Here is a 21,951-nt window from a genome sequence, read left to right as displayed (position 1 = left end):
ATGCCGCGATGACAGCACCCATATAGGCTGTAACTTTTCTCTCTGGATATCCAATACTATATTGGTAGCAACCTCCGGGCAGGCCATATAGCCACTTGAATCTATACATTGTCCCAGTAAACGTTACTGATGAAGGTCCAGTTGTGGGACCGAAACGTTTTCTGATTTGGGATAATAAATCTTTCGTTTCTTCACACCATAAAGTTGACTGCCGGGTTTTGTATTATTTAGTGTGTTTCCACGGACTGTGTGTCAGTGTGGCCCATGTCAGTTTTTTACCAGCAGCACATGCCGCAAAACGTCCCACACACAGATGACACACTGGGATGTCATCGGTGTGACACGACCCGGCGCCTGAGAAGCAGTGCTACAGTAAGCACTGTTCCCCGGCGCCGTGTGCTGAAAACCGCTCTCATCATTCCCCACTGCTCTGGCTGCGATCTGCTTGAGCAGGGGAGTATGATGAGAGTTATATTCAAGTTAGAACAATGACAGCAGGCAGCAGCTGATGGTACTATTACTCCCTTCACCATACACCTGCTGCTGCTAATAACAGTGACAGCAGGAGCAGCTGATGGGAGTATTAATCAGCCATCTCCTGTGTTGTAAATAAATAATTAGAAAAAAAATGGCATGAGTTCCCCTCTTTTCTATAACCAGCCGGCCAAAACTCACAGCTGGGGGTGGCAACCATCAGCTGTCAGCAAGGCTGGTTATCGCTGAGAATAAACGTCTTCATCTGAATGGGAACCTGTGAATCCTCCTCTTAGACTAAATTTCTCTCTCAGGTGTTTTAATCGCAGCAGCTCCATTACCCCTCCACAGAGAGAGAGAGAAATTTTAGTCTGAGAAGAGGTTTCATAGGTACCCATTCAGATGAAGACGTTTATTCTCAGCGAGGAAAGGAAAGTTTAGGACCTGGTATACGAGAGATGCCTTAATGAGGCTACCAGGTACACATGAATTGGCCAATTTATGCGCTAAACGCTCTCATTTTTTCATATTTATAGTGCAGTAATGCAGTTCAATTTTTATGTTTCATGTATGCATGTTTTAGCGCCGCAGTGTGCTGCCTTATTTGACTGTATACGAGTTGGTGACTCTAGGTTCAGCACCTGTTCACACTTAATCTATGTTTGGATGTGAAGGTCAGTTTTTTGAAATTTGTGTCTTTATTTAACATACAACTATAGGATTAGTAATGGATAGGTGTCTTATAGACGCTTCTCCATTACTAAGCCTTGGGCTTGATTTCACCTGACAATCCACAGGTGACATCAACCCCACAAATATGAACTCCACTTGCCACCGCTACAGGGCAATTGGAAAGAGCCGGGCAAAGCGCCAGAATTGGTGCATCTAATAGATGAGCCAATTCTGGGTGGCTATGGGCTGCTATTTTTAGGCTGGAGGGGCCTATATGTCTCCCACGCCGGCTTTTTTTTTTTTTTCAAAATAACTTGACGACAGCGTTGATTCAGTGCAGGGCTCAATTGGCATTATAAACACTCGTGAGCCCAGAGGACACAAGTGCCGACACCGCTGGAACAGCGTCAGCAAGGGAAGGGAGTATAAGTTTTTATTTTCACGGGACCAAACATTCAGATCAAAAAGGGGTTGTCCAGTAGAATTGATGTCCTATCCACAAACAGGCCATCAATGTTCTTACATTGTGTGGGTGTTGAATGCCAAGCCACCCTATCGCTCAGCTGAAGTCTGCTCCAGCAGCAGCCAGATACAAGCGAGGCAGAGAGCGGAATACCACAGCCTTGTTCATTGCTTAGCGGTCGCGGCTGTGTCCTGTAATTTACCTCCGTTTCATTTGAGAGCTGAGCAGTTGTGATTCTTGTATCACCCGCCTGTGCCTATGTTGCTGAGGGCAGAGTCGGTAAGACCGGCGAATGCGCACTTCAGGCCGGCCGGCGCATGCTCTACCCTCAGTGCGGCAGAGGGAAGGGCGTCTGCACAAGAGCGTGATGGGGACAAAATGGGGGAGGACAGTGATTGTAAGAAGAGAGGAGGGTCAGGATGAAGACCAGGGACGCCCATTGGACTGGACTGCAGTGTATTTGAGTATAATTAAAGAATTTTGTTTGCCTTGCAGAGCGAATTGGGGACACAGACAGTATAGCAGAATGCTTTAACAGAGAGCTTACAGGTGCTGGCCCTGGCGACAGTTGTTATAGGGTTAAAGGTAACCTAAGTGCTGAAAATTTACAGCACTTGGCTCTGGGCTTTAATCTTGCCCCGTATGGTAAATTTACAGAGCTAAGTAAAGGCTAATTGCTGTGAATTCCGCTCTTGGGCTCCCTCCGGTGGTTGTAAGTGGTATGGCTGCTCCTTGGATTTACCAGCCTGCAGCTGCTTCCACTGATTGTCTTTCTGCTCGGCTATTTATGCCTGGCTCTTCCCTTCAGCAGTGCCACTTGTCTATGGTTCCTGGTTGGATTCATATCTCTCTTGGATTTCCCTGATATCCTGACCAGTTCAGCAAAGTCAAGTCCTTGCTTTGCTCTTTTCTGTCCACATGTTGTGAACTTATTCATTCTGTGCATTCTATGTTTTGTCCAGCTTGTTAGTATGGATTAATTCAGTTAAGCTGGAAGCTCTGGGAAGCAGATTTACCCTCCACACCTTTAGTCAGGTGTGGAGATTTTTGTAAACTCTGTGTGGATTTTTGTAGTTTTAATACTGACCGCACAGTATTCTATCCTGTTCTATCTATCTAGCTAGACTGGCCTCCTGTGCTACATCCTGGTTTCATTCTGTGTATGTCTTTTCCCTCTCCACTCACAGTCATTACTTGTGGGGGGCTATCTATCCTTTGGGGATTTTCTCTGAGGCAAGATAGTTTTCCTGTTTCTATCTTTAGGGGTAGTTAGTTCTCAGGCTGTGACGAGGTGCCTAGGGAGTGACAGGAGCATCCCACGGCTACTTCTAGTGTTGTGTTGAGCTTAGGGACTGCGGTCAGTACAGGTACCACCTCCTTCAGAGCTCGTCCCATGTTGCTTCTAAACCACCAGTTCATAACAGTACAAGTGGCCAAAAATGAATTAAATGCATCTCAAAAGAAGGGAAAAAAAATTCTGAGCCATTTTTTTTTCTGTGCTCTGTTTTGTCTTTTTTTCCTCTTGATCTCTGGGTGGTTCAGGATTTATGCTCTGGCATGGATGTTCAGGGTTTATTTTCTCGTGTGGATCAACTTGCTGCAAGAGTACAGAGTATCCAAGATTATGTTGTCCAGACTCCGGCTTTAGAGCCTAAAATTCCTACTCCTGATTTGTTTTTTGGGGACAGATCCAAGTTTTTGAACTTTAAAAATAACTGCAAATTGTTTTTTGCTTTGAAACCCCGTTCTTCTGGTGATCCCATTCAGCAAGTTAAAATCATCATATCCTTGCTGCGTGATGACCCTCAGGACTGGGCATTTTCCCTTGAAATCAGGGGATCCGGCATTGCTGAATGTAGACGCATTTTTTCAAGCGCTCGGATTATTGTATGACGAACCTAATTCTGTGGATCATGTAGAAAAAACCCTGTTGGCCCTGTGTCAAGGTCAGGAAGCGGCAGAATTATACTGCCAGAAATTTAGGAAATGGTCTGTGCTCACTAAATGGAATGAGGATGCTCTGGCAGCTATTTTCAGAAAAGGTCTTTCTGAAGCCCTTAAAGATGTTATGGTGGGCTTCCCTACGCCTGCTGGTTTGAGCGAATCTATGTCTCTAGCCATTCAGATTGATCGGCGTCTGCGCGAGCGCAAAGCTGTGCACCATATGGCAGTGTCCTCTGGGCAAAGTCCTGAGCCTATGCAGTGTGATGGGATTTTGACTAGAACAGAACGGCAGGAATTCAGACGTCAGAATAGGCTGTGTTTTTACTGTGGTGATTCTGCTCATGTTATTTCCGATTGCCCTAAGCGTACTAGGAGGGTCGCTAGGTCTGTTACCATCAGTACTGTACAGCCTAAATTTCTTTTATCTGTGACCCTGATTTGCTCATTGTCATCCTTTTCTGTCATGGCGTTTGTGGATTCAGGCGCTGCCCTGAACTTAATGGACTCAGAATTTGCCAGGCGCTGTGGTTTTTCCTTGCAGCCTTTGCAGAGCCCTATTCCTTTGAGGGGCATTGATGCTACACCATTGGCCAAGGATAAACCTCAGTACTGGACGCAGATGACCATGTACATGGCTCCAGCACATCAGGAAGATTGCCGTTTTCTGGTGTTGCATAACCTGCATGATGTTGTTGTACTGGGTTTTCCATGGTTACAGGAACATAATCCGGTGCTGGATTGGAAATCTATGTCTGTGACTAGTTGGGGTTGTCAAGGGGTACATAGTGACGTTCCTTTGATGTCAATTTCCTCTTCCCCCTCTTCTGAGGTCCCTGAGTTTTTGTCGGATTTCCAGGATGTATTTGATGAGCCCAAGTCCAGTTCCCTTCCTCCACATAGGGACTGTGATTGTGCTATTAACTTGATTCCAGGTTGCAAGTTCCCTAAGGGCCGACTTTTCAATCTGTCTGTGCCAGAGCATGCCGCCATGAGGAGTTATGTTAAGGAATCTTTGGAGAAGGGGCATATTCGGCCGTCTTCGTCACCATTGGGAGCGGGTTTCTTTTTTGTTGCTAAGAAGGATGGCTCCTTGAGACCCTGTATAGATTATCGTCTTCTTAATAAGATCACGGTCAAATTCCAATACCCCTTGCCTTTGCTTACTAATTTGTTTGCTCAGATTAAGGGGGCTAGTTGGTTTACTAAGATTGACCTCCGAGGGGCATATAATCTTGTTCGTATTAAACAGGGTGACGAATGGAAAACTGCATTTAATACGCCCGAAGGCCATTTTGAATACCTCGTGATGCCATTCGGGCTCTCTAATGCTCCATCTGTGTTCCAATCTTTTATGCATGATATTTTCCGCAATTATCTTGATAAATTCATGGTTGTATATTTGGATGATATTTTGATTTTTTCCGATGATTGGGAGTCTCATGTGAAGCAGGTCAGGATGGTATTCCAGATCCTTCGTGATAATGCTTTATTTGTGAAGGGGTCTAAGTGCCTATTCGGAGTTCAGAAGGTCTCTTTTTGGGGTTTTATTTTTTCTCCCTCGTCTATGGAAATGGATCCTGTTAAGGTCCAAGCTATTCATGACTGGATTCAACCCACATCTGTGAAGAGCCTTCAAAAATTTTTGGGCTTTGCTAATTTCTATCGCCGTTTCATTGCCAACTTTTCCAGTGTGGTTAAGCCCCTTACTGATTTGACTAAGAAAGGCACTGATGTGGCGAATTGGTCCTCTGCGGCTGTTGAGGCCTTTCGGGAGCTTAAACGCCGATTTACTTCTGCCCCTGTGTTGCGTCAGCCGGATGTTTCTCTTCCTTCTCAGGTTGAGGTTAACGCTTCTGAGATTGGGGCAGGGGCCGTTTTGTCTTAGAGGGATTCTGATGGTTCTTTGATGAAACCGTGTGCTTTTTTTTCCAGAAAGTTTTCGCCTGCGGAACGCAATTATGATATCGGCAATCGGGAGTTGTTGGCTATGAAGTGGGCGTTTGAGGAGTGGGGACATTGGCTTGAGGGAGCTAAGCACCGCGTTGTGGTCTTGACTGATCATAAGAATCTGATTTACCTCGAGTCGGCCAAGCGTCTGAATCCTAGACAGGCTCGATGGTCCCTGTTTTTCTCACATTTTGATTTTGTGGTCTCGTATCTTCCAGGATCTAAGAATGTTAAGGCTGATGCCCTCTCTAGGAGTTTTTTGCCTGATTCTCCTGGAGTCCTTGAGCTGGTTGGCATTCTTAAGGAAGGGGTGATTCTTTCTGCCATCTCCCCTGATTTGCGGCGGGTGCTTCGGGAATTTCAGGCTGATAAGCCTGACCGCTGTCCAGTGGGGAAGCTGTTTGTTCCTGATAGATGGACAAGTAAGGTAATTTCTGAGGTTCATTGTTCAGTGTTGGCTGGTCATCCTGGGATTTTTGGTACCAGAGATTTGGTTGCTAGGTCCTTTTGGTGGCCTTCCTTGTCGCGCGATGTGTGTGCTTTTGTGCAGTCCTGTGGGACTTGCGCCCGGGCCAAGCCTTGCTGTTCCCGCACTAGTGGGTTGCTTTTGCCTTTGCCGGTCCCTGAGAGGCCCTGGACGCATATTTCCATGGATTTTATTTCGGATCTTCCTGTTTCCCAGAAGATGTCTGTTATCTGGGTTGTTTGTGACCGGTTCTCTAAAATGGTCCATCTGGTACCTTTGCCTAAGTTGCCTTCCTCCTCAGATTTGGTTCCATTGTTTTTTCAGCATGTGGTTCGTTTGCATGGCATTCCGGAGAATATTGTGTGTGACAGAGGTTCTCAGTTTGTCTCTAGGTTTTGGCGGGCCTTTTGTGCTAGGATGGGCATTGATTTGTCTTTTTCTTCGGCGTTTCATCCTCAGACTAATGGCCAAACTGAGCGAACTAATCAGACCTTGGAAACCTATTTGAGATGCTTTGTGTCTGCTGATCAGGATGATTGGGTGTCTTTCTTGCCGTTGGCCGAGTTTGCCCTTAATAATAGGGCTAGTTCGGCTACTTTGGTTTCACCTTTCTTTTGTAATTTTGGTTTTCATCCTGGTTTTTCTTCGGGGCAGGTTGAGCCTTCTGATTGTCCTGGTGTGGATTCTGTGGTGGACAGGCTGCAGCAGATTTGGACTCATGTGGTGGACAATTTGACATTGTCTCAGGAAAAGGCTCAACGTTTTGCTAACCGCCGTCGGTGTGTTGGTCCCCGGCTTCGTGTGGGGGATTTGGTTTGGTTGTCTTCTCGTCATGTTCCTATGAAGGCTTCTTCCCCTAAGTTTAAGCCTCGGTTTATTGGTCCTTATAAGATTTCTGAAATTATCAATGTTGTGTCTTTTCGTTTGGCTCTTCCAGCCTCTTTTGCCATTCATCATGTTTTCCATAGATCTTTGTTGCAGAGATATGTGGTGCCCGTTGTTCCCTCGGTTGATCCTCCTGCCCCGGTGTTGGTTGAGGGAGAGTTGGAATATGAGGTTGAGAAAATTTTGGATTCTCGTTTTTCGAGGCGGAGGCTTCATTATCTTGTCAAGTGGAAGGGTTATGGCCAGGAGGATAATTCTTGGGTTGTTGCCTCCGATGTCCATGCCGCCGATATGGTTCGTGCTTTTCACTTGGCTCGTCCTGATCGGCCTGGGGGTTCTGGTGAGGGTTCGGTGACCCCTCCTCAAGGGGGGGGGGTACTGTTGTGAATTCCACTCTTGGGCTCCCTCCGGTGGTTGTAAGTGGTATGGCTGCTCCTTGGATTTAGCAGTCTGCAGCTGCTTCCACTGATTGTCTTTCTGCTCGGCTATTTATGCCTGGCTCTTCCCTTCAGCAGTGCCACTAGTCTATGGTTCCTGGTTGGATTCACATCTCTCTTGGATTTCCCTGATATCCTGACCAGTTCAGCAAAGTTAAGTCCTTGCTTTGCTCTTTTCTGTCCACATGTTGTGAACTTATTCATTCTGTGCATTCTATGTTTTGTCCAGCTTGTTAGTATGGATTAATTCAGTTAAGCTGGAAACTCTGGGAAGCAGATTTACCCTCCACACCTTTAGTCAGGTGTGGAGATTTTTGTAAACTCTGTGTGGATTTTTGTAGTTTTAATACTGACCGCACAGTATTCTATCCTGTTCTATCTATCTAGCTAGACTGGCCTCCTGTGCTACATCCTGGTTTCATTCTGTGTATGTCTTTTCCCTCTCCACTCACAGTCATTACTTGTGGGGGGCTATCTATCCTTTGGGGATTTTCTCTGAGGCAAGACCGTTTTCCTGTTTCTATCTTTAGGGGTAGTTAGTTCTCAGGCTGTGACGAGGTGCCTAGGGAGTGACAAGAGCATCCCACGGCTACTTCTAGTGTTGTGTTGAGCTTAGGGACTGCGGTCAGTACAGGTACCACCTCCTTCAGAGCTCGTCCCATGTTGCTCCTAAACCACCAGTTCATAACAGCTAATGCAGTCTAAAAGCAGGTCCAGCATCCGGCTGTCAGAAACAGGCACGGATCGCGGGGAGAAGGAAGGGGTAGTGATCAATCATTTCATTCAAAGCCTGGATATGCAATTGCAGCCAGGTAAGGCTACTTTCACACATTAGGTTTTTGCTGTCAGGCTCAATCCGGCTAAATTTAAAAAAAAAAAAAAAAAAAAAAAAACGGATCCGGCGAATGTTGCCGCCGGATCCGTTTTTTTCCCCATGGACTTGTATTAGTGTATTACAATTAACAAAACATTTGTTTATGACACAAAGAAGATTAAAAAATGTTCTTGGGTCGGTCCTTTCTTAGATGGGAGCGGTAGCTGTCATGGACCAAGAAGGTAAGAAAGTCATATGCACCATTAGTGCCGTGCAGGTTCAACCATCCCTGCTACCGGTAGGAATTGTCTGAGCCAGCGGGGGGGGTGGGGGAGGGGGGGAATGGGAGTGCATCAGTGATGGGAGACAATCTAATAATGTATAGAAGACGGACATAATAGGAGGAGGGGGTCTTCACAGTGATGTATGCTGATGACAATCAGGAAAAGGTGGACTGTCAGCAGTGGACTGGAGCCGTGCTACTCATTTATCTCCATTTACAAACATTATATATAAAAAGTGAACTAAAATAATAAATGAAATCTGTAGTCCGCTGAAAAAGGGACAATTGGAGAATATATGTAAACCAAACTTCGCTATAAAGCCTGGGGGTACCGGAAAAATATTTTGGCAGATCATCATGGAGCTTGGACTTAACAAGAAAATGGCTTGCTTGAATTAAAAAAAAAATAAAATAAATAGAATAATCTCTTGGAAACAAAAAGTTGCAGTTTTAGTAGCAACAGCTGGAACAGGAGCAGGTAGTGAGGGACGGTGGAACAAGTCAGGAGAAATACACACTCCGTAGTATAGGTTTTATAGGAGTCTACATTAGGTTAGAGGATTGGCTGGGAATAAAGAGGAAACCAAAACCACCTAAGAGGAGCTCCTGCTCCCCATACTCTGTGCACCCTCACAAGCCGCAGCATGCTCCTACAGAAATCCTGCATACTCCTACATCGGCAGAAAAAAGGAAAAACTACGGCTTGGCATTTGCAGGCTTGTTAGTTGTAACTTTTTATTTTCCTATAAGGTTCCAAAACTAGAAAATAAGAAACAAAGCTGTTATTCAGGCTCCACGGGTAAAATGCTGCCCATTCATCGCTGCTCCAGTCTTTATTGATAAGCTGCAGCAGTGAAGACACATCTACAGCCCAAGTGACCACTGCAGCAGTGAAGACACATTTACAGCCCAAGTGACCCCTGCAGCAGTGAAGACACATCTACAGCCCAAGTGACCCCTGCAGCAGTGAAGACACATCTACAGCCCAAGTGACCTCTGCAGCAGTGAAGACACATCTACAGCCCAAGTGACCCCTGCAGCAGTGAAGGCACATCTACAGCCCAAGTGACCTCTGCAGCAGTGAAGACACATCTACAGCCCAAGTGACCCCTGCAGCAGTGAAGACACATCTACAGCCCAAGTGACCACTGCAGCAGTGAAGACACATCTACAGCCCAAGTGACCTCTGCAGCAGTGAAGACACATCTACAGCCCAAGTGACCCCTGCAGCAGTGAAGGCACATCTACAGCCCAAGTGACCTCTGCAGCAGTGAAGACACATCTACAGCCCAAGTGACCCCTGCAGCAGTGAAGACACATCTACAGCCCAAGTGACCACTGCAGCAGTGAAGACACATCTACAGCCCAAGTGACCCCTGCAGCAGTGAAGACACATCTACAGCCCAAGTGACCCCTGCAGCAGTGAAGACACATCTACAGCCCAAGTGACCACTGCAGCCAATCACTTTTGGAAATCACTATTTTTGGTTCCTGTACGAATCGGTTTTATAATCTACACAATAAAGAAAGCCACAAAAAAAATGAGAGCTGTGTAAGCCCACCAACCTGGTGTATACGTAAAACGCTGGGACTGGCTACGTTTTCTTTTCCCATTGCATAGATAAAACTGAACTTGAACGCCTGTCACAATTGACTTGTTGTGGTAGGGAGGAATTTCAACAACGATTTCATTCTGAAAGGAAGCAAGGACTCTTCAGTACACCATCATATCCATCCGCAAATCAATACACCATAATAAATATACCGATACATCTTCAAAAGAACATTCTGCTTAATCTATTGTGCTATAGATTTATGGGGCATGAAACTCACCATCACTTGTCTCTTCTCAGCCACAATAGTCGCTTCTACTTCCCACTGAGGCCGTCCATCTAGTAAATATATATAGATATATATATTTTTTATATATAAACAACAAAAACACAGATGCACACACTTAAGCATCAAACAGCATCGATATTGATTGGTGTTGCCCTCTACAATGTATTTGCTCAGTTCTTTGATATTATAAAAGGTGATCAAAACCAATGACAACTTGACAAAATTTGGGGGCAGAAAAAAAACAAAAGACGTTTGAGCCATATTGTTTCAGCTCCTACAAAAGGTTAACAGCTCTCAGCTGCAGTCTACACTTGTCCATTTTAATTAGAAATACAGGCTCGTTAATATTTCATAAAGAGTGTGTGAACTATGCCCATCAAGAAATGATAAAACCACAAGAGTCCATTAGACAAAACTGAAATGTGACATTCAGGAAGTTTTCAAGAATGTGCTAAGTGTAATTACACTGAACTCCAAATTGTATCTGGACAGTCATTTCTGAAAGCCATGAAAAAAAAAAAAAAAAAAAAAATTATACACTGAAGTACTGTGTCCGACTGTCTCATCTCTGTTCACATATGTTCAGTCTGAAGATTTATTGTAATAAATGAAGGAAACAACAATGTCAAAACAAAGGTAACATTTCAGATTGGGAATTGCATTTTTACAGACCTGCCTAATGAAAAAAGAAATTGATATATATATATATATATATATATATATATATATATATACACACACACATATATACATACACATATATGCATATACATAAACGCATACAATACACGCACACATACAGCAGGTCTGCCTTGATGCACCCTCCCCAGCAGGGCGTCAGAACAGCACCCACAGTGCTCCAAGCTAAATATCAACTCAACATGTGCCCTCATCTCCATTTTAATTAGTATTTTACAGACATGAAGGCTTTGAGTTTCTTGCCTCTAGCATGGCCAAGTAACCAGATGCGTCTGTCGAGCCCCTTACGGCCATGAAAACCCATAGGCACCTCAGGATATCAGCCATAATATTATGTCCACCAGCAATTGTCTTTGAAAATCTTAAAATACATTTGCATCTATTCTTTAGACAGACTACAACACAGATGTATGGCCTAGCGTACCATAATCCAACCCATCACGTTTGAAAACATGTGATCTCTAGCGGTGCTTTGTCTGCTTACACCGCTCACAGCACAATTAAACATCAACGCCATCCTCTTAGATAATAAAGCCATCAATTATTTAGTTTAATTACAGGAGACATGATACATTAGAAATATTGACAGATTTAGAGATTTAGTATAAATATTTGATCACCCATTTTATATTTCTTCATATTCCCTTTGTTAGAGATCACTCTCCACTACCGTCAGTACACATAAAGACCAGCAATTACAGAAAACCTTCCTTCTAGCCAAAGCCCTAATCTGAACTGAATAGAGATGCTTTTGGTGGAGCAAGGTTGGAGGAAAAAAAAAGTTTTTTTTGTGAAACATACAAACATTTTAAGATGTTCTAATAGAACTAGACGGCAACTTACCTTGTCCCTTCTCCACAAATATCACTTTAGACTCCGGCATGATATTAGATCCTATGATGATCATCTCGATGCCGCCATTTACTGAGCAACTACTTAGATTATATTTGTCCACCTGCGGCAACTCCTGGGCAGATCGCTGAGCTTTCAACGGGAAAGGAAAAATGTATTCATTAATGAAATACACATCGACATTAACCCCTTCATGACCCAGCCTATTTTGACCTTAAAGACCTGGCCGTTTTTTGCAATTCTGACCAGTGTCCCTTTATGAGGTAATAACTCAGGAACGCTTCAACGGATCCTAGCGGTTCTGAGATTGTTTTTTCGTGACATATTGGGCTTCATGTTAGTGGTAAATTTAGGTCAATAAATTCTGCGTTTATTTGTGATAAAAACGGAAATTTGGCGAAAATTTTGAAAATTTCGCAATTTTCACATTTTGAATTTTTATTCTGTTAAACCAGAGAGTTATGTGACACAAAATAGTTAATAAATAACATTTCCCACATGTATACTTTACATCAGCACAATTTTGGAAACAAAAATTTTTTTTGCTAGGAAGTTATATGGGTTAAAATTTGACCAGCGATTTCTCATTTTTACAACGAAATTTACAAAACCATTTTTTTTAGGGACCACCTCACATTTGAAGTCAGTTTGAGGGGTCTATATGGCTGAAAATACCCAAAAGTGACACCATTCTAAAAGCTGCACCCCTCAAGGTACTCAAAACCACATTCAAGAAGTTTATTAACCCTTCAGGTGCTTCACAGCAGCAGAAGCAACATGGAAGGAAAAAATGAACATTTAACTTTTTAGTCACAAAAATTATCTTTTAGCAACAATTTTTTAATTTTCCCAATGGTAAAAGGAGAAACTGAACCACGAAAGTTGTTGTCCAATTTGTCCTGAGTACGCTGATACCTCATATGTGGGGGTAAACCACTGTTTGGGCGCACGGCAGGGCTTGGAAGGGAAGGAGCGCCATTTGACTTTTTGAATGAAAAATGGGCTCCACTCTTTAGCGGACACCATGTCAGGTTTGGAGAGCCCCCGTGTGCCTAAAAATTGGAGCTCCCCCACAAGTGACCCCATTTTGGAAACTAGACGCCCCAAGGAACTTATCTAGATGCATAGTGAGCACTTTAAACCCTCAGGTGCTTCACAAATTGATCCGTAAAAATGAAAAAGTACTTTTTTTTCACAAAAAAAATTTTTCGCCTCAATTTTTTCATTTTCACATGGGCAACAGGATAAAACGGATCCTAAGATTTGTTGGGCAATTTCTCCTGAGTACACCAATACCTCACATGTGGGGGTAAAAAACTGTTTGGGCACATGGTAAGGCTCGGAAGGGAAGGAGCGCCATTTGACTTTTTGAATGAAAAATTATCTCCATCGTTAGCGGACACCATGTCGCGTTTGGAGAGCCCCTGTGTGCCTAAACATTGGCGCTCCCCCACAAGTGACCCCATTTTGGAAACTAGACCCCCCAAGGAACTTATCTAGATGCCTAGTGAGCACTTTAAACCCTCAGGTGCTTCACAAATTGATCTGTAAAAATGAAAAAGTACTTTTTTTCACACAAAAATTCTTTTCGCCTCAATTTTTTCATTTTCACATGGGCAATAGGATAAAATGGATCATAAAATTTGTTGGGCAATTTCTCCCGAGTACGCCGATACCTCATATGTGGGGGTAAACCACTGTTTGGGCGCACAGCAGGGCTCGGAAGGGAAGGCACGCCATTTGGCTTTTTAAATGGAAAATTAGGTGCAATCATTAGCGGACACCATGTCACGTTTGGAGAGCCCCTGTGTGCCTAAACATTGGAGATCCCCCAGAAATGACCCCATTTTGGAAACTATACCTCCAAAGGAACTAATATAGATGTGTGGTGAGGACTTTGAACCCCCAAGTGCTTCACAGAAGTTTATAACGCAGAGCCATGAAAATAAAATAAAAAAATTATTTTCTCAAAAATGATCTTTTAGCCTGCAATTTTTTATTTTCCCAAGGGTAATAGGAGAAATTTGACCACAAAAGTTGTTGTCCAGTTTCTCCTGAGTACGGTGATACCCCATATGTGGGGGTAAACCACTGTTTGGGCACATGCCGGGGCTCGGAAGTGAAGTAGTGACGTTTTGAAATGCAGACTTTGATGGAATGCTCTGTGGGCGTCACGTTGCGTTTGCAGAGCCCCTGATGTGGCTTAACAGTAGAAACCCCCCACAAGTGACCCCATTTTGGAAACTAGACCCCGAAAGGAACTTATCTAGATGTGTGGTGAGCACTTTGAACCCCCAAGTGCTTCACAGAAGTTTATAATGCAGAGCCGTGAAAATAAAATATCATTTTTCTTTCCTCAAAAATGATGTTTTAGCAAGCATTTTTTTATTTTCACAAGGGTAACAGGAGAAATTGGACCCCAGTAATTGTTGCGCAGTTTGTCCTGAGTACACTGATACCCCATATGTGGGGGTAAACCACTGTTTGGGCACACGTCGGGGCTCGGAATTGAGGGAGCACCATTTGACTTTTTGAATACGAGATTGGCTGGAATCAATGGTGGCGCCATGTTGCGTTTGGAGACCCCTGATGTGCCTAAACAGTGGAAACCCCTCAATTCTACCTCCAACACTAACCCCAACACACCCCTAACTCTAATCCCAACTGTAGCCATAACCCTAATCACACCCCTAACCACAACCCTAATTCCAACCTTAACCCTAAGGCTATGTGCCCACGTTGTGGATTCGTGTGAGATTTTTCAGCATCATTTTTGAAAAATCCGCGGGTAAAAGGCACTGCGTTTTACCTGCGGATTTTCCGCAGATTTCCAGTGTTTTTTGTGCGGATTTCACCTGCGGATTCCTATTGAGGCAGGTGTAAAACGCTGCGGAATCCGCACAAAGAATTGACATGCTGCGGAAAATACAACGCAGCGTTTCCGCGCGGTATTTTCCGCACCATGGGCACAGCGGATTTGGTTTTCCATAGGTTTACATGGTACTGTAAACCTGATGGAACACTGCTGCGGATCCGCAGCCAAATCCGCACCGTGTGCACATAGCCTAATTCTAAAGGTATGTGCACACGCTGCGGAAAACGCTGCGGATCCGCAGCAGTTTCCCATGAGTTTACAGTTCAATGTAAACCTATGGGAAACAAAAATCGCTGTACACATGCTGCAGAAAAACTGCACGGAAACGCAGCGGTTTACATTCCGCAGCATGTCACTTCTTTCTGCGGATTCCGCAGCGGTTTTACAACTGCTCAAATAGAAAATCGCAGTTGTAAAACCGCAGTGAAATGCGCAGAAAAAACGTGGTAAATCCGCCATAAATCCGCAGCGGTTTAGCACTGCGGATTTATCAAATCTGCAGCGGAAAAATCCGCAGAGGAACAGAATACGTGTGCACATACCGAAACCCTAACCCTAGCCCTAACCCTAGCCCTAACCCTAGCCCTAACCCTATTCTAACATTAGTGGGAAAAAGAATTTTCGTTATTTTTTTATTGTCCCTACCTATGAGGGTGACAAAGGGGGGGGGGGGGGTCATTTATTATTTTTTTATTTTGATCACTGAGATATAATCTCTCAGTGATCAAAATGCACTTTGGAACGAATCTGCCGGCCGGTAGATTCGGCGGGCGCACTGCGCATGTGCCCGCCATTTTGGAAGATGGCGGCGCCCAGGGAGAAGACGGACGGACCCCGGCAGGATCGGTAAGTATGATGGGGTAGGGGGGGAGCACGGGGGGGGGGGGAATCGGAGCATAGGGGGTGGATCGGAGCGCGGGAGGGGTGGAACGGAGCACGGGGGGGGTGGAACGGAGCACGGGGAGGGTGATTGGAGCACGGGGGGAGCGGACAAGAGCACGGGGTGAGCGGAGCACAGGACAGAGGGGAGCCGGAGCAGTGTACCGGACAGATCGGAGGGCTGGGGGGGGCGATCGGTGGGGTGGGGTGGGGGCACATTAGTGTTTCCAGCCATGGCCGATGATATTGCAGCATCGGCCATGGCTGGATTGTAATATTTCACCAGTTATAATAGGTGAAATATTACAAATCGCTCTGATTGGCTGTTGAAAGTGAAACTGCCAATCAGAGCGATCGTAGCCACAGGGGGGGTGAAGCCACCCCCCCTGGGCTGTACTACCACTCCTCCTGTCTCTGCAGATCGGGTGAAATGGGAGTTAACCCTTTCACCCGATCTGCAGGGACGCAATCTTTCCATGACGCCACATAGGCGTCATGGGTCGGATTGGCACCGACTTTCATGACGCCTACGTGGCGTCATGGGTCGGGAAGGGGTTAACCATCTGAGGGTCACTGATTTCATTGAGTATATAACAGGGGCAAGGTGATGGGGAGAGAAAACTGGGAGTGTACCTGGAGATACCACCACCAATGAGGAAATTGGGGTCTGTACAAAAACAAATTCACTGATGAGGGGCCAGGCAGCTCTGTGCAGACAGATGCCACGGCCAGCAAGCCTCAACGGACCGACAGGCGGAGAGTTCGAGCCACAGAATTGCGTTCTCACGCTGCTCGAGCATCATAACTCACCTGAAAAATCACTATCTAAACTGTAAATAGAATGAACATTAGCAAAACCACTTCAGGTTTCCAAAGCCTCGAAGACACGAGTTGAACATTTTTCATGAGCTTCCACTTGGAAGCCACTCACAAGTTTATAAAATACAAATAAAATAATTTAAAAAAAAAAAAGCTGGCGGCGAAAAATGTAACAAAAAAAGCGCTTAGGAATAATAATAATAATAATAATAAAAAAAGACACTTCAGGATAAAAGATGCCAGTGTGTCCTGAAGGGTCTGCCTCCTGGTTGGCACAGATCTAAAAGACGTCATGTGCACACAGTCTTCAGAGCCACCAGCAGTTGTAGTCTAGCAGAACGGAAACTAGCAGCAGTAAGCACATGCTTGGGTTATGGAGAGCGATTGCGTGAAACAGTTTACACACATCTGCATGAGTGGAGGTGAAGGGGAGCGTCATGCTAACGCAACTTTACATGTACTGAAAATGAACAAGGGAATGTGTAACGTGAAGGGTGGCATCACCCCAAAACAGAACATGTGGAGATCATTCTCATTTCTGGTGAAGGAAGCACAAATGTCATTGTACAATATTTCAATCAATGCCTACCAAACAGGCCTCACATTGTTTGCAGGTCTGTTGCAAAACACTTTTACCAAACTCAAGAAACAGTTGCCGTCACCAATAAATTGAAAGGTGGGTGACAAAAAGCTTATAGGAATGCATCAATGGCAACCACTGTTCTGTCTTCATTTATCAAGAAACCACCACATAGATCCGCGGTCTGTCTTTGTGGGGGTCATCCATGCATCAATTCAGCAAAATTTGTCTACCTAAAAACATTACCCTCACAACGTCAAGAGAAAGCAAGAAGATTGGAAAATAAAATGCTGGTGATAGGATCTGATGAAATAGTCTGGTGACATGTGCATCATTTACTAGAAACGAGAACTAACTTTACACGTTCTACCTGGGAAATCAAGCTGCATAATATAAAGAACATCAATATTTCTCAGCTGAAATTCTCCATCAGTTTCATGTGAAACAGGATCTACGTTCTCATTTGAAAAACTGAAGTTAAATGAAAGATGACCACAATCAAGATGGCCACCAAGATAGTGTCATGACCTCACAGGTTTCTACCTTGCCACACAGCCAATATCTGAAATTGGATCACCCTCCACCAGAGAAACTGGCATCTCTAAAGTACAGTTACTCTGAAATGGTAGGGCGTCTCAGAGCAATATACACCAGGCTGCCATAGTAAACCGAGGCTCGGATTCATGCTGCCTGTGGTTTGGACAGCATGAATCAGCTTTAAGACAGCTGGACAGACAAATCTCTTGTTCATCAATATAATTTAATCTTTAGGAACTTATCTAATCTTGTTGTAGCAACAACAGAGATAAAAGAATATAATTTGCCATATACTTTAATCAGTGGCACGACCATGTTCTGAACCCAGAAGAAAAATACTGGCAGCCTGGTTCCATGTCTCTGGTAACATCATGAAGTAACATGAAAATAAAATATCTCATTTGAAGTGTTGGCTGGAAATGCATACTTACAACATTCAATAGGTATGGACGCCGTTTGTATGGAGAGAACTTTTCCATTCGGCTGGGGTATGTGCACCCTAAACACCAGGCGCACACGCGTATTCTTCCTACCAATGTCCGTCTCCCCTTTACGCAATTCGATATCCGAATTCCGCAACTTTAATATCCCAGCACAGTCAATGCTGTAAAACAATTACAAAGACATGGACTACATATTAATAAACATTATCAGAAGAAACATGACAATTTAGCCATAAAAAAAAAATCAATACTAAGATTTAACTATCCAAAAAAAAACCTTTGACCAATAGCAAAATATAATACAGCATAGTAATACAAATGATGATGGCAGTGCAGAGCAGCCCTGGTACACCAACCACATCACTGGCAACTACCCAATGTATTACCCAATGTATTACACCCATGCTGCACCTTAACCCCATAAGGATTTTGCTCATTCGGACAATGGGGTCATGGTATATTTTCCCATTTTTTGCCTCACAACACTCAGAGAGCAAATTCTATTTAAACTACTTCACTGACATTGGTGAGCGAGTTCTGTTATCCATCTATCTATAAGAAACTTGCTCAATGTCAAAATTAATTTAAAAGAAAAAATATCTATCTATCTATATCTTTAGATACCAAATAGCAAAAAAGAAGGCAGCACTCCACTTCAAGCCTGAAAAAGGCTCAGTGAGCCGAAACGTCGCGCAGTGATGTGGGTCGATTAAAACTTCACCTCTTTTTCACCTGAAACTTTTGGAGTGCTGCCTTCTTTTTTGCTATTTGGTATACATTTTATCCAGGGGGCTAGGCACCCACCACTGGTGAGCATTGTGCTGTTCCATTTTTTTCCTATTTATATCTTTAGATATATTTTATATATATTATATATATATATATATATATATATATATATATATATATATATATATATATATATATATATATATATCTACTATATAATTGTCTAAGGGTCACTTCCGTCTTTCTTTCTGTCTGTCACAGATATTCATTGGTCGCGGCCTCTGTCTGTCATGGAATCCAAGTCACTGATTGGTCTCACCAGCTGCCTGTCATGGCTGCCGCGACCAATCAGCAACGGCCACAGTCCGATTAGTCCCTCCCTACTCCCCTGCAGTCGGCGCCCGCTCCATACTCCCCGCAGTCACCGCTCACACAGGGTTAATGCCAGCGGTAACGGACCGCGTTATGCCTCGGGTAACGCACTTAGTTACCGCCGCTATTAACCCTGTGTGACCAAGCTTTTACTATTGATGCTGCCTATGCAGCGTCAATAGTAAAAGGATCTAATGTTAAAAATAATTTAAAAAAAAATCAAAATATACTCACCGTCCACCGCCTTTCCCGCTCCTCGCGACGCTCCGGTAACCGCTCCATGCAAGTGGCACTTTCCTATGGCAAGGATGGTATGCGACAAGGACCTGCCATGACGTCACGGTCAAGTGACCGCGACCTCTTCACAGGTCCTGCGCGCCTGCGCGAGAAGGACCTGCCATGATGTCACGGTCTTGTGACCGCGACCTCATCACAGGTCCTGCGCGAGAAGGACCTGCTATGACGTCACTGTCATGTGACCGCGACGTCATCACGGGTCCTGCGCTACCAACCCTGGGACCAGAAGCTGCCGAGTGCACCACACACAGGCAACATGACTACAAGGGCTCCCTCGGAAGGTGAGTATATGTTTATTTTTTAACCTGTGACATACGTGGCTAGGCAATATAATACGTGGCTCTGTGCTGTATACTACGTCGCTGTGCAATATACTACGTGGCCCTGTGCTGTATACTACGTCACTGGGCAATATACTACGTGGCTCTTTGCTGTATACTACGTAAATGGGCAATATACTATGTGGCTGGGCAATATACTATGTGGCTGGGCAATATACTAAGTGGACATGCATATTCTAGAATACCCGATGTGTTAGAATCAGTCCAGCATCTAGTATCTATATCTATATATATCTATCTATCTATCTACTAGATGGTGGCCCGATTCTAACGCATCGGATATTCTAGAATATGCATCTCCACGTAGTATATTGCACAGTCCACATAGTATATTGCCCAGCCACATAGTATATTGCCCAGCCACATAGTATATTGCCCAGCCACATAGCATATTGCCCAGCCACATAGCATATTGCCCAGCCACATAGCATATTGCCCAGCCACATAGCATATTGCCCAGCCACATAGCATATTGCCCAGCCACATAGCATATTGCCCAGTCACATAGTATATTGCCCAGCCACGTAGTATATTGCCCAGTCACGTAGTATATTGCCCAGCCACGTAGTATATTGCCCAGTCACGTAGTATATTGCCCAGCTACGTAGTATATTGCCCAGTCACGTAGTATATTGCCCAGCCACGTAGTATATTGCCCAGCTACGTAGTATATTGCCCAGTCACGTAGTATATTGCCCAGCCACGTAGTATATTGCCCAGCCACATAGTATTCAGCAGAGAGCCACGTAGTATATTGCCCAGCCACGTAGTATTCAGCAGAGAGCCACGTAGTATATTGCCCAGTCACGTAGTATATTGCCCAGTCACATAGTATATTGCCCAGTCACATAGTATATTGCCCAGCCACGTAGTATATTGCCCAGCCACGTAGTATATTGCCCAGCCACGTAGTATATTGCCCAGCTACGTAGTATATTGCCCAGTCACGTAGTATATTGGCCAGCCACGTAGTATATTGCCCAGCCACGTAGTATATTGCCCAGCCACGTAGTATATTGCCCAGCCACGTAGTATATTGCCCAGCCACATAGTATTCAGCAGAGAGCCACGTAGTATATTGCCCAGTCACGTAGTATATTGCCCAGTCACATAGTATATTGCCCAGTCACATAGTATATTGCCCAGCCACGTAGTATATTGCCCAGCCACGTAGTATATTGCCCAGCCACGTAGTATATTGCCCAGCTACGTAGTATATTGCCCAGTCACGTAGTATATTGCCCAGCCACGTAGTATATTGCCCAGCCACGTAGTATATTGCCCAGCCACGTAGTATATTGCCCAGCCACGTAGTATATTGCCCAGCTACGTAGTATATTGCCCAGCTACGTAGTATATTGCCCAGCCACGTAGTATATTGCCCAGACACGTAGTATTCAGCACAGAGCCACGTAGTATATTGCCCAGTCACGTAGTATATTGCCCAGTCACGTAGTATATTGCCCAGTCACGTAGTATATTGCCCAGTCACGTAGTATATTGCCCAGTCATGTAGTATATTGCCCAGTCACGTAGTATATTGCCCAGTCACGTAGGTATATAACACTGCCCACGCAGTATTTAGCAGTGTGTTCACCATATCCTTGTTTAACCCCTTTACCCCCAAGGGTGGTTTGCACGTTAATGACCAGGCCAATTTTTACAATTCTGACCACTGTCCCTTTATGAGGTTATAACTCCGAAACGCTTCAACGGATCCTGGTGATTCTGACATTGTTTTCTCGTGACATATTGTACTTCATGATAGTGGTAAAATTTCTTTGATAGTACCTGCGTTTATTTGTGAAAAAAACGGAAATTTGGCGAAAATTTTGAAAATTTCGCAATTTTCAAACTTTGAATTTTTATGCAATTAAATCACAGAGATATGTCACACAAAATACTTAATAAGTAACATTTCCCACATGTCTCCTTTACATCAGCATAATTTTGGAACCAATTTTTTTTTTGTTAGGGAGTTATAAGGGTTAAAAGTTGACCAGCAATTTCTCATTTTTACAACACCATTTTTTTTTAGGGACCACGTCTCATTTGAAGTCATTTTGAGGGGTCTATATGATAGAAAATGCCCAAGTGTGACACCATTCTAAAAACTGCACCCCTCAAGGTGCTCAAAACCACATTCAAGAAGTTTATTAACCCTTCAGGTGTTTAATAGGAATTTTTGGAATGTTTAAATAAAAATGAACATTTAACTTTTTTACACAAAAAATTTACTTCAGCTCCAATTTGTTTTATTTTACCAAGGGTAACAGGAGAAATTGGACCCAAAAAGTTGTT

General features: G+C 44.1%; 1 protein-coding gene across 1 annotated transcript in view; it reads right to left on the bottom strand.

Moving 5' to 3' along the window:
- The window catches only part of NFATC3 (nuclear factor of activated T cells 3), a 224,022-nt gene that overhangs the window by 55,457 nt on the left and 146,614 nt on the right, over nucleotides 1-21,951 (bottom strand). The window contains exons 5-8 of the mRNA XM_069740254.1: nucleotides 17,900-18,072; nucleotides 11,770-11,910; nucleotides 10,219-10,277; nucleotides 9,952-10,078 (exon numbers count right to left, since the gene is read on the bottom strand). Coding sequence (XP_069596355.1) covers nucleotides 9,952-10,078; nucleotides 10,219-10,277; nucleotides 11,770-11,910; nucleotides 17,900-18,072 — 500 coding nt within the window. The remainder of the gene's footprint in view (nucleotides 1-9,951; nucleotides 10,079-10,218; nucleotides 10,278-11,769; nucleotides 11,911-17,899; nucleotides 18,073-21,951) is intronic.

The sequence above is a fragment of the Ranitomeya imitator genome, chromosome 9 (assembly GCF_032444005.1).
Source record: "Ranitomeya imitator isolate aRanImi1 chromosome 9, aRanImi1.pri, whole genome shotgun sequence".
Taxonomy (NCBI): Eukaryota; Metazoa; Chordata; class Amphibia; order Anura; family Dendrobatidae; genus Ranitomeya; species Ranitomeya imitator.
Note: the sequence above shows the minus strand (reverse complement) of the source record. Positions and strands in the feature narration are given on the sequence as shown.